This window comes from Sardina pilchardus, chromosome 20, assembly GCF_963854185.1.
Source record: "Sardina pilchardus chromosome 20, fSarPil1.1, whole genome shotgun sequence".
Taxonomy (NCBI): domain Eukaryota; kingdom Metazoa; phylum Chordata; class Actinopteri; order Clupeiformes; family Clupeidae; genus Sardina; species Sardina pilchardus.
In genome coordinates, this window is record NC_085013.1 from 10,608,655 (window position 1) to 10,622,463 (window position 13,809).

General features: G+C 45.1%; 1 protein-coding gene and 1 non-coding gene across 2 annotated transcripts; both read left to right on the plus strand.

The window, feature by feature from the left end:
* Positions 1-1,806: 1,806 nt before the first annotated feature.
* On the plus strand, positions 1,807-4,503 carry stx11a (syntaxin 11a). Its single transcript, XM_062523646.1, has 2 exons — positions 1,807-1,946; positions 3,238-4,503. The coding sequence occupies exon 2, from the start codon at positions 3,243-3,245 to the stop codon at positions 4,110-4,112; it is 870 nt and encodes a 289-aa protein (XP_062379630.1). The 5' UTR covers positions 1,807-1,946; positions 3,238-3,242; the 3' UTR covers positions 4,113-4,503.
* Positions 4,504-5,253: 750 nt separating this feature from the next.
* On the plus strand, positions 5,254-5,336 carry trnal-uaa (transfer RNA leucine (anticodon UAA)). The gene has a single exon. It is a non-coding gene; the product is annotated as a tRNA-Leu (tRNA).
* Positions 5,337-13,809: the final 8,473 nt, after the last annotated feature.

Here is a 13,809-nt window from a genome sequence, read left to right on the forward strand (position 1 = left end):
TATTATTTAAAGGGAATAATATGAACAGCTTGTATCAAGAGACTGTTTTTTCCCCGCAATCTGATATTCATGGTCATTTAGAACCGTTTAAGGAGATTAAATGTTTGTGCCTACATTTTGGTCTGCAGCCACTTCTCCCAGGATGATGGTTCTTATTATCAGGTCATTCAAATTGAATTACCTCGAAAATCAGTTTTATGTACAGGATACTACATCCAACAATCGCCTATTGTGACTACAAAAGTTGTGTACACTGCTTACTGCTCAAAACTGATGTGGTTTCATTAGAAAACAATCTGTGATGGTGTATCACAATCTCTATTGCCCTCTTGTGGAGCAGATATGAAGGTTCTCAGTGATTTTGCTACTGCCATGCAAGAATGAATCAATTTTATCATCAAACTTCTCCTTTTGTTCCTTTTCTCTGGAGGCATCAAACTCCAGACAATATAAAGTATCATCACTGCCAATTATAATTAAAAAAAAGACACTGTGGCTGATATGCTATGAGAGTTCCTCGGTCTCTGATGTTATTTCTAAAAGTTTGCCTCTTTAGTGTTTTCTTTCCTTGGGCTAAACTCAGCCAACAATTAACTGAATTCAGGATGAACAGAGATACATGCTCAGTATTATTCAGTGGCTCTCAAAGTAAGCAGCCTCCCCCAAGTTGCACTCCACTTTCTGACTTGGGTACCAGGAGTAAATGCCCTCTTGTATGTGTGAGGTGAACTCATTGTTGGGGATTTAATTTTTTTTAATTTTTTTTTTTTAGATTTTCATAGAGAGAAGAGGCAAGTCACACTGAATTTCTTAGCATTTTCAAATATAAAATATCAGCATTTTTGTTTCATTTTCATAACAGGATACATCTGCCCTCCCAGTTCAGTGTTCCACTACATGAACATACTGTAGCCTACCCCCTGTATGTGAACAAATTCAACTTGCACTGCTCTGCTTGCTTGTTCAAAACACTCACAGTAGATATCAACCCGCTGGTAAATCATTATAATCTCAGGCCACAGCGAAATCGACTATCCATAACCAAGACCCACTTCCTCAGCCCCGATATTTCACTTCCTCTCACCGATTAGAGGAGGTCGCCCCATCACCGAATCTAAATCACATCAGATCATGGGGTCATTTATTTGTAGGCTACATCTGGGAGAATGACTATGCACTGTAGCCCCAACCGATTCGAGGTTGGTATTGGTTAAATGTGTGCTTTTTGGTATAGCCACTTCCTTAATTGCTATGAATCTCGTTAAACAAGCAGTTTATACTTCCTCGTGTAGTCTAATACATTATTGCATCAAATGAGCTACATAAAACTTCTGAAAATCCATCGTGTTTTACATTTAAATACACTTTAAACACCTTAAACACACCTTCATTCTTCAATCAAGCAAACATTTAGGCTTGTGGTCCGAAGATATTTTTAAAGCATAAAAGTTCTAGTGGCACTTGATAAAGGCCACATTACTTTTAGGACAGCTTACTGTATTAGCAAGTCGTCTGTGTCAAACGGTCAGTTGACAGCCATGATTGTCCCACCGTGTATTTCTCTTTGGGCCGTCAGTTAGGACAGCCACCATCACCAACGGACCACCAGCTGGCACGTGCCATGAAAATTACAAAAAAATTAGGCCTAACAAAGCGCCAACGGAAGCGCACTTGGTAACTCTTAAGTGTGTGGGGGTATGGGTGTGTGAGTGTGTTCATATTGTCGCTGCTCGTTAACATACCATCTTGACTAACGGATAGATGATAGAGATTGCGTGAGTTGATGTCGTGAGTGGGGGTATTACAGCAATTTGGGCAACTCCCACTTGACAGAAGTTCCGTCTTATTTCCTGCACCTAAGAAAATGAGTGCAACGCAAAGGGGAAATGATACACAATTGTATCTGTTTTAACTGCCGCAGAATAATCGACTGAGCATGAAATAAGGTAGGTCTATGTTTTTCACTGTCAGAAAACGACTGAATTGATGTAAAATAGACTTTTTGTTGTCTACGTTACGTACCTTGCACTATTTCCAAACATCTCATGGCGCCTGGTAGATGATGTAGGTGAAACTTTTTGAGAATCATAATCGTTACTAAGTAGACTACTTTAAATTGTTTTCTCAAGTAGGCTAAATTGAAATTGATTACCTCGCTATGAATGCCTGCCAGGATTTACAATGACATCATCTAATTGATGGTTCCCCCTCACACAATGTTAGCCAATCCCTTTATCATGCCATTTCTTTCATTGCAAATAACTTAATCGGCTGTGTTTTTAATACTATGCACATAACATTATAACATACTAATAACACACTAGAGTTCTTATCAAACAAAAATACAACTTGTAAAATCTTTAGGCCCCTTCTTTGCATGTCCTTTATTGTTGGCATTCAAGGCAAGAATCCAGTTTTTCACTTGATTGACAGGTTTTGGAAATACATGTTGAAGAAAAACTAGTCTTAATTCCCATGTAAGGCGAGTAAATGTACATATATGTACATTTCTCTTTCATTGCCAAGGGTTTGTATTTGAGAAAAGATATAGGGAAGTCCCCACCTAACAGGGGTGTTTTTGGATGTGTCACAGGGGAAATGATGCATCACTGTGGTAAAACATGAGTCGCTCTCCCCTGCATGGTCAGATTAGGAAACTTTGATGGCTTCTGTCCGACTTTGAAACGATTTCCCAAATGAGTGATACTAGGGCCTCGGTAGGCAGTTATTCATATCTTGTTACAGAACTACATTCAACATCCTGTTGAAAACTTTCTTGTGCTGGACAGAGCTGTGTAATACAGTGATTTTGGCTTCCATCCATTTCTGCTTCACATTTGTCATTTCAGAGAGGCGCTGAAGACTTCTTCTGTGCCAAAGCACTCATTATTCTTATACTTCTTATAATCAGTGAGGTTATTCCTTTTGAAATATCTAGCATGAAACTTTGTTGGTTTACTGGTAGGCTATGAGCTAATTATTTCTGGGCAGTATTGTAACTGTTGTATCTATTGTAGCCTAACTGTACCAAAAACAGCGCAGACCAAGACAATGTGGTGTTTTGAGTACACTGATATCTGCCCCGATTGTAGACCGGGAAGATCATTCAGTGTATGTAGAATGTTGATGATAGAACACTGAATACAATTACTTAAACAAACAGTGTGGACCAACATGATTTCCAGGTTGATATTGTTGTCATGATCCCAATCACTGACTCTATGTACTCCATTGCAGACAGGATGCGGGATCGACTGTGTGAGCTGCACTCAGCCTCCAGGCTAACAGAAGGCGTGGTTGCTAAGGCTGGAAATGAGGCTGGAGATGAAGAGCAGTTGGAGGTGGTGTTTGATGGAGAGCAGGAGATGGAGGAGGCCTTCAAGGAGGTGCAAGCCATGCACAAGGAGATCACCCAACTGCGCATAGAGGTGAAACAGCTGGGGAAGCAGAATTCACGCTTTCTCACCTCCATGAGACGCATCAGCAGCATCAAGCGCGACTCCAACTCCATTGCCCGCGGCATCAAGGCCCGCAGCCAGGCCCTGTATGCCCGCCTGAAGGAGATGGAGGCCCGGTGCCAGCGCCTGGAGCAGGAGTATGGCGCCCACTCTTCCCTGGCACGCATGGTGCGCGGCCAGTGTGCCTCCCTCACCACTGCGTTCCACGCCGCCATGTCCTTGTACAACGAGGCGGAGATGGAGCAGCGGGACAACTGCAAGAAGCGCATCCAAAGGCAGGCTGAGATCGTGGGCCAGGAGGTGACCGGCGAGCAGATCGAGGAGATGATCGAGTCGGGGAAATGGAATGCCTTCTCTGAGAACCTGGTGGCGGACGGCCGCGCGGCGCGAAGTGCCCTCTGCGAGATCGAGAACCGCCAGAAGGAACTGGTGGAGCTCGAGGGGCGTATCCGGGAAATCCATGAACTCTTCTTCCAGCTGGCCCTCTTGGTGGAGGAGCAGGGCACCAAGCTTGACAACATAGAGGCCAATGTGGCTGGTACGCAGGACTATGTGGCCAAGGCAAGAGTGCAAATCACCAAAGCCCAGCGATACAAAAAAGCAAACCCCTGCAGACGTTTTTTCTGTTGCTGTTTCCCCTGCTGCAATAAGTAACACTCTCTCATAGCAAACTGCTTCTACAAATACCCTTTTGCAATGAAGGGCAAAGTAGCTAACAGAACCTATGAGATATCTGCTGTGGTAGATTTGACATGAATAATTGACTTCTCCCTTTTTCGACTAGAGAAGACAGAGGACCACACCCAACCTCATGTTGACAAAGACACTTGTGTAGTCCTAGACTACATGTAATAAACAGAAACTTTTATGCAATTAAGGTAGTGATATTAAGTATGTTTGTATGTGAACACATGTTGTATAATCAAGGCTCATTTTATGTCGGCTCTTCTGTTGGTTTGCATATTGTACACTTGAGTGCATTAATGTGCATATTTCTGGAGGCCTTAAATGCTTTTGATAATACACAGTCATTTTAAGTCGCGAATCGGTAAGCTATTCCTTTAAATGTTGAGTTGGTTGCTTGTGTTCTTATTTCTTAACTTAAGTGATGTGTTGTGGGCCTAGCTGAAACAGTCTTGAAATGAGAAATGTTGCAAAGACACTTACACAACCTTCTTGGTGCCCATTTTTTTCAACAGTAAGAACTTAATTAACTTTGTAAAGCAAAGACATTTGCCTGGCGACATTGTTGCCTGTGGCATCTATGAATCTAAATTTAACAACATTTAGGGGAAGATAGGGCAGTGACCATACGGCTGTAAACCCATATTTCCGAGAAGTTGATGCTCTGTCTTTGAGAGAGACGCACGAGGGTGGGTGGTGGAGAGCCGTTGCTCTGGCAGAGGTTGAGAAATGCGAAAGTCGCCCGTGGTGACCGAGAAATTACTAAACAACGCCGACTTCATATCGCTGAAAACCTCTTATGACTCGTTTGGCGTCAATAGGCTATAACATTGCGCCCTTGCGCTAATATGTAACATTGTGCTCTAACGTTAACTTGTTGCGCGAAGATGTTGCAACACGGCTGTCTCAGTCTTTCTATCCTAGGGAGTCTTCAGCCCTATTTTACATAGCTAACAGAGGAAATGCACGTGTGGCAACAATACACCATGCGCTATTTCTGGTCCGACATATCGCTGTCAATGTTCCATTTTCTGTCAGGCGTATAGCGGTTTCAGTGTAGGCTACGAGTTACAATTAGTGCTCGTTCCGGTGTCATTGCACTGCATTGTTAACCAGGATGGCCGAGTGGTTAAGGCGTTGGACTTAAGATCCAATGGACAATTGTCCGCGTGGGTTCGAACCCCACTCCTGGTAGCGTGAGATTTTAAAACGAAGTGTGAATTCCAGGTGTCTCTTACGGCCGGTTATCAGCGCAACTAGTCAGCATATTCATAGCTCTTTAGAAATAGGTAATTATTACATGTGAATGTTGCCAAAAATGCAATACCATTCTGTTCTGCTAGCCGACCTGCCAACGTCAGAGGCTAAAAGGTGCTATTGTTGTCGACCCGCGTCAGCTTTCAATGGGGTAGCCTAGCCTAGTCAGCAGCCACCACCAGATGTCAGCATTGCATTATACTGTGCCTTGGAAATACACACACAGCCTACCGACGAGTGGTTACAATCGGACGGCCATTGAAATGGTTATTCAGTAGGCTACAGCATCATTAAGGCTCCTTCAATTGACCTGTCCAGTTTCTCTATTTGAAAAACAGAACAACCTTCAAAATCATTAATGAATCCATTTCAAAACCATCATTTGGCCACACATGCAACATGTTCTTCCCGTCATGAAACAGATTCAGTAATCTGTCAGCATAAAAACTAGGCCCTACGTCGTCGGTTGATGGCAACGACAAACTTAAGTGTGTGAGAGCATGTTTAATTGTAGCCTACTTCATTTACAAAGGGATTTAATTGCGTAAATGTGTAGTCTTGCATTGAAGCATTGATGTGAAAAAGAAACACAGAACAAAAAGCGTTGAAGAACAAAACAATCTAGATGCTAAACTGTTGAATTTGCTCAAATTGTAAAATTATTTCAAAGATTGTGCTCATACATTAGGTCAGTTATCTTCAATGCCACTTCCTCTTGCTGATAATTAAATCCAATAAAGCCTCCACCGAGGTAAGGTAAGGTTTAGAGAGTTGATGTATTTTCACTTAATTATAGTCAGAACATTAACACCAGCTTCTTCCCTGTTCCTTTACGGAAAGTCTAAAAGGAGTGTACTATCCAGGAAAGACAAATGTAATTCTTAAAATTAAATAATATACAGCTGTTTGATAACATATTGTGAAATCTTGAAATAAAAAAAAGATCCTAGTGAATTGAAATTGTATCACCTTCATACTTAGTACACAAATAAATGAGTGAAGGCTAAATCTAGAAAAAAAAGGGAAACATCCATCATGCATGTCTAATTGTAGGCTACATGACCGGTTTTATTAAATACATAGTATGATGCCTCAAGTAGGATTGTGCGCTGATGGAAAACTCAAATCAATAACAGATATGTCTGTGTCTGGGTTTCCTATCTAGCCCAGGGGCTAGTCCAACTGTGACGAGTTGAGCGGGACTAGGGGCGTAGAGGCTCAGAGAGCTCTATTTGTCTAGTGAGCTGGCGTGAAAGATGGAGGAGAGGAGAGCCAGGGAGAAATGAAGCGAAAACAGGCGCGAGATGTGGAGAGATGAGAAAGCGACATTGCCGCGGGAACTCCACATGTCGGGGTGCACAGTGGCTTGGTTCACTTCCTCCACACGAGTGGCAGGCAAGCGACTCGAATGAAAAATGAAACACAAATGAGAAACCGAGAGAGAGAGAGAGAGAGAGAGAGAAAGGGGGATGCGGTAAAAATGAAAAGAAAATGGGAAACTGATTCAAGCCTCTTTACAAAGAAAAAGTTGAGAGCTGGAGGTTATTTAGGTTCAGCAGAAATGAATATGCAGTGCAGTCCTCGACTGGTCCCAGACTGCGGGGCCAAGGGCCCTCACCTTGATTTAAATGCCGCTGGTAACTATTGAATCAAACTAATGAAATCTGTCAGGCACATTTACCCTGCTCGTAAGATATGTCCCCCTCTGATTTAAAAACACACAAATGACTCGTCAGGTGCAGGAGGGTACAGTGCCTCACTTTGCCCACCACACACATACAATCACACACACACTTTCCCCTCCCTCCCTCCCTCTCCTCCCTCTCTTTCTCTTGCCACTCTGTGTCTCCGTTCTACCTCTTCCACCACTTTCCCCCTCTGCTTTTCATCCTCCTCCCTCTCTCTTCCTTTCTTGTGCCTCTCTCCGTCCCATCCCTTCCGCTCCCTCCTCCCCTCCTCTCTTCTCCCCGTCCCTCCCTTGTTCATTCACATCTCCCTCTCCAAGCGGCGGAGGCAGAAAGAGTCGGTCGGGCAAAGGGGCAGTGGCATTTGCTGAAGCAGCGCGTCCCTCTTTCCCTCCCTCTCTCCTATTCTCTCTCTTTCTCTCTCTCACTCTCTCTCTCTGTCTTCTCCTCCGTCTCACCTTCACTTTCCTCCACTTGAGCAGCCTCTTGAGAACCCTGCTGTTTTGCCGGCTTGTTGTCCCTGTCTCTGGACAAGTCTTCTTTTCAACCTCCACCTGAAGCAGGACTAGGGGAGCCAGATCGCCTCTCCACAGCCCGTGCATACAGATCCATCTCTGGTGGTGATGTTTCATCCACTTTTAACGGTGACCTTTAACCCCAGACAGAAATCCTCTTAAGTGCTCCTCCTGAAGTCTGGATTGTTGTGGCTGTTGGCAGGAGTTCAGGAGTTTGAGGTGGTGGTGTACTTTTTTTTTTGGTGAGATCTGGGATCCAGCCTATCTGACAGGACTTTGACTGGACTCAGGCTGCCATCACCAGACTCTCAGCATGAGGATTCTACGAGGTCTGGAGAGGAGCAGCGGAGGTGGTGGCATCATGGCCCTCGTGCGGACCTCCCTACAGAAGGTGATGCTCTTCCTGCACCAGCTCCAGGTGATGGCCGTCACGTCTCCACGCTATCAGAGACTCTGCAAGGTGAGTGCCCCGAGAATTAGCACCAGCAAAACGGCAGACTAATGTGATCTGTGGACGCTGATCAAACAAAGGGAAACACACTCTACAGAGTTGTAGAGGTTGTTGTCTCTATTCATGACTCTATTACCACACCATGGCAGTTTGACCTGTAACGGTTGTGATACAGTATTCATTAAACCACCATCACATAGATACAGTACACTAGATACACCAGTGCATCTAGATACAGTACAGTGCATAGTGCATAGGTAGGTTGGCTTATTTAGTGTGCACTGTGAGGGAGGTGTGTTTCTCAGGTCTAAGGGAGGGATAAAATGCACCCAAAGCCCTAAGGCAAGTTTATGATGATAGGCTGCTTGTGTTGGTGATGAAGAGCACTGTTATGGAACTCATCGAAGTCCGGTTCAACTCTGCAGAGTGCTGCTGTATCCTGCCTATGTATCCAAGCCTCGGGTCTTCCCAGGATTCAGGACTGCATGCAGAAAAGGGGTGCTTTTGTGTGCTTGTGCATGTACCCTGGTCCATACATGCAGACACAGACATAGATACACCCCTGTCTCCACACACACCCACATGGGTACGCTCCAAAACTGTGGGCAGACAGGTCTGCTTCCCCGACACTCTTAGGCAAGACATGCAGAGGATGAATGAGCGCGAAATGGGAGAGTTCGCCGACCCTCCTTCCGTCTCCGTCTGGGTAGGTGACAGTTATGCCCCTAATGTGGGTGAGTAATGGCCCGAGAGTGGCCTTGGCCACCCGCCAGTGACATCAACGCCTCATTTTATAAAACATCTTTTCGCGGTCATGCTCACGCCCCGCATGAACACTTCATCTCTCAAACTCCGGATTTCGCAGAGTTGATAGTCAGCAAAGTTTTGTCATTTCACTTTTGGCTTGGACACGTCGTTGAGCCACACTTGCTGTTAAGTCATCAGGTTACCCTGGGCTCTTTCCATATCTTACAGCATGAAGGTCACAGTTCATTATAATTCCAGTAGCGTAAGCCTAAAAACAAAATTAGACAGTGTGTGTGACAAAGCCATATTATGCTCGAGTAAAAACATTTTCCTACTCTTGCACAGACTCCTTGATTATACTGTCAGGCTAGCCCAAGGGTGTGGCATAAACCTTAACAACACTTCAGAACTTCCTGAATGTGCATATTATCAATTTGGGAAAAAAGTCCTTCCAAGCACCACTCAAAGGTTGAAACAGAGTTGTTTACACTAAGCTTTGCCAAACTGGAGCAGGCAGCGGCTGCTAGGTACAAACCATCATTTATCTCCTGTTGCATCCCCCTGCTGCCACCGTAATGAGCGCTTACCAAGAGCCCTGCGTGACAGCGCCGAGCGTAGCAGTCATCAGCGGCGCTTCATTAATACAAGAGCCCTCATCGGCGGGGAGGTGTCACTATACATTGCATATGGCGGGGTGTTTTGGCCGCACCATGCGGCGTTAATTGGTGAACTGCTGCTCTGGTTGTTGTCTTAATAGGGTGATCTGCTGAATGCGCAATCCCCCATGGATCCCCTGTGAGGTGTTATGCTGGCATAAAGCCCTTGAAACCTCTACAAATGGATCTGAGTTGATTGATTATAAACAAGGTTGTGATGATCCCTATTGCACGGTATCGTACAGGTTGGAAAATGCTGTCCTGGGATAATTTCGGATTGCCAGTGCGAAGTTCTGCGGTAAATGGTGTTTGGCAGTAGCCTCTTAATGTCTCCTTTAATGGGCTCAAAGGCTCATTCTCGACCAAGCATTTGGCTAAGCACGGAGCTAATCTATGCTGCGGAAAGTTTTTTTTTGTGACTCTCTGGTTGCTCTCACTTTTTTCATAGACAAGCTAGTGGTGTGGGCATAAACACTTTAACCGTATGCAAATGTCCACTTAAGCCCCTGCAAATATCCTTGAGTGGGCACAGCTATGTTGGTGGCAATCAGGAATTTAATGTTTTCATTGCAGAGATGCCCCTCCCCCCCCTCATGCATGGGGTCATCATTAAATTGGCCCTACTTAAATTCCTGATATTAAGTGTGTTCCTAGACTGAACCCATTTGCAAAGTTATGGGTGAAGCAGTAATCCTCTTAAGTAAAAAGCATCACAGAGTTCACTTTCCTCTCCGCCTGGAATATTATTCAAATATATCTAAATTACATTTGAATTATTTTGCCTGTGCCAGGGCAAAGTGACATGAGCCAGGAGAGGCTTTGTGATAATGGGCTATCAATGAGCAAAATAAGGTAATGTATGCAGATGCTTGTTATAAATTAAACATGAATATGGAGCCCACTTCGTATTGGCCGTTTCATAAAGCAGGAACAGCCCTTCTGACTTCGAGAAATTGATACAGTACGTGGGAAAAAAATAAAGAATTGTGTCGGTGCTGCCAGCTAATATGAAGTCTGTCTAAAAATAGAGTTATGCATCTCAAGGGGAGTATAATAGCCAGGCCGGTTCCTGGTTCCTGTAGTGGGATTGCTTGCCCTGAAATAAATGCTCTTTGGCTCCGGGCTTTGACGGAGATGAAGGACTAATGATAAACAAACACCGAGGCCCAGGTTTCACTCTGACGATGCCATTACCTCGAGGAATCGGCATGCCCTGCATATGTTAGTCAGTGGGCTCTCACCACTGCGAAATGTCTGGCGAGGGAGCGAGAATGGCCTGGCACACAGGTGCTAAACAAACAGAGCGATGGAGGGAGAGAGGCGGGGTGAAGGCTCTGCAGACTCTCCAGCCCATCTGGCCCTGAAAGTCCTGCTCCAGCCCAGCCACATCAGAGTGCCTGACAATCTGTTAATTTATACTGTACCTCACTCTCAGTGTGTGTGTGTGCGTGCGTGCGTGCGTGCGTGCGTGCGTGCGTGCGTGCGTGCGTGCGTGCGTGCGTGCTTGTGTGTGTGTGTGTGTGTGTGTGTGTGTGTGTGTGTGTGTGTGTGTGTGAGTGAGTGTGTGAGTGTGTGTGTGTGAGAGAGAGAGAGAGAGAGTAGGAGAATTTGAAATTGGAAAAAAGATAGGGAGAGAGTGGAGTGAAAGAGAGAGGGGAGAATGGGACAGGGCAATGCAAAGTGGGACAGACAGTATAGGAGAAACAGAAGTAAAGGAGAGCCAGAAGGGAGAGAGAGAGAGGAGCGAGAGAGACGGAAAAGAGGGAGAGAAACAAAAGAGTGAGAAACGCAAGAAAGAAAGAAAGAAAGAAAGAAAGAAAGACACAGGGAGTGACAGAGAGGAGGTCGGGGAGGGTGGTTTAGACCAGAACAAAAGGAACGGGGCCCCGGCTGTTAGCTTTAATCAAGAGCATGAGAGTAAATCTGCCCTGACACTTATGTTGTGGAGCTGGCCGTCTCGGTGGCTCCACAGCAAAGTCTTTATTAATCACGCCCTGTGATACTGCAGTGCAGGACGTGCCCACAGACTATGAGCACACCGTTTTTTATCAAGTACCATATCCTGAATATGGTCACGGCCTCATGTCTGTCTCATTTCCTGAGTGCGGTCTCGTTAATCTGAGAGAGAGATAGGCGTGTGTGTGTGTGTGTGTGTGTGTGTGTGTGTGTGAGAGAGAGTGCGCATGCTATATCGAGCTTCGGACTATTTTGCTTCTTCACGTTGCTTGCGTGTCAGATGGATGTTTCTGCTTCTTTAATCCCATCATCTAAAAGAGTTATCAAGAGAATCAGAACAAGCTGTACTACTGTATGCTGGAGAGTGCACTGAGTGATCTCTGGCAATGCACCAGCTGTGGAAGAGTAATGCATTCTTTTCTAGTGCCTTGTTGCAATCTTTGTGTGCATCCAGTGCTCAGAGAGGTGAGGCCCTCAGAGAGGCTCAGGCTTAATGAAATCAACACGGGGCGTAGCTCAGAGTTGACCGCTCTAAACGTTAGTTTCCTCGTCGTTTTTCATTTCACGTCGTGTCAAAGTATTTGATGGGTTTTCAACATTCATTTAAAAAAAAAATGTTTTGGTGGAAATGAGTTTGAGAACAGCAGGTGGCAATGGACAGGTCTTCAGAGGAGACATCAAAGAGCCCGATATGAACCCTGAGCTTCCTCTGTGGGGGGAGGGGAGAGTCACCTCCACGATAAGAGACAAATTACACAGGACATTAAAAAACAATCAGGTCCTGGCAAATGGCGGCCTGTGATTTCGCCCTGACATTTAGCAGGTTCGTCCCCTTTCTGCGCACCGTGTCTCTGTCGGGGTGTGAACCGCTCGGCGAGAGGGCACTTCAGACTGTGTCAAGATTTAATTTCATAATGCTAATCTTTCTTGTAATTGACTCATTACACTTTGGCCTTGAGGCCGGGCTCACTGCGGCATTTTCCGTCAGTAATGGGCAGCTTAGATAAGCGGGCACCAGCAGACATCTCTGATGTCCAGCTTTTTTTTTGGAAGAGACTGTCAGACAAGGCAGTTAGAGATAACGGTTTCCAGGAAAGAGAGGCCCAGGTAAACCACTCACACGGGGGCTGCATCTGAGGCCAGTGTGTGTGTGTGTCATCATTTCTCTGCAATTACAAGTCACAGCAAATAGGTGCCACAGGCTGAGAGAGAACTCAGAACAGAAGACGGCAGACTCATGTGGTGCTGGAGTTACACAATGTCACCGAGAACTTCCCTAGGGGATCAACCACAAACACAACGAGATGCAACAAGACGAGTTACAGTCCAAACATGGAGTGTTATGAGCTCATGGGCTATTGGTTAGAATAATGGACTTAAGAAAGTTGATATTAACTTTCATTTAGATTACTTTTTCTTCATTTAAACTGCCAGGCAGAGTATAAACCGTATTAGTTCTGAGCACATTTTTAAATCAGTTTTTGTATTATCGGTGTTCTCTTTACCCGTACAATTTCCTCCCCAGTCTAGACACAAACTGTGGTTAAATGTGAACTAATACCTGATATTATGGGAGGGCTTGGCTCCCATTAGGATTGGGTTTAGACAAGTTCCTGTCTAGACTTGTGGACTCACCTTGAGACTATCTTGAAAGAACACTGTCTAATAAAGGGTTGCGGTATTTTGCAACTTCATTATTGATTATTGCCTCTTGGAGCTTGCTTCTGTTCTTAAGGGTTTAGGTTTTAATGCCAGAATGAATAATTAAAATAGTCAAATGTGAATCAGTCTTTTCCTCTTTCTTCTGGTGTTTCTCAGTCTCAGTTTGTCTCTAAATCTGATCCTGTGCGCACACACAGACACACGGCCGCACGCACACACGCACAAAGACACACACACATACACACACACACTGTTTGCCAGTTTATAGCAGTAGTTCCATTCTTGTGAGTGTGTATTGTTGTGTGTGGTCAGTGTGTGTGTCTACTATGCGTGTGTGCGATAGGTGTGCTTGTGTGTAAATGTTTCCAAACAGCTAAGTGGAATTGCATTGTTTGGTGAGGGCAGGGTGGGGCTAGATGACAGCGAGATTGTATTGGCAGCTTAATGGACTCAGGAGTATAAATCCTTTTGAGTCTCTGTTTTTTCCTCTCCTCTCGGCCTGGACTGTGCGGCAAAAGAGCATTTGACTCTCCGCTCTCTCGCTCTTCTTCCGGAGAGTCCAGTCCGCTATCCAGACTTCCCCAGGGATGTAAATCAAGAGTCACGCAGGTCATCGAGCACCCTGTCCATGACGAGGGTGACAGAGAGGGTGGCCGGCCAGAGAGAGACAAAGTGAGTTGAAGAGAAGACGTGATCTAAGACGAACTCAAGAGATGTGCTCGGCCAGAAGGCATTTTT

Excerpts from the sequence above, each read along its gene's own strand:
- stx11a (XM_062523646.1), top strand. The coding sequence starts at position 3,243 with ATGCGGGATCGACTGTGTGAGCTGCACTCAGCCTCCAGGCTAACAGAA.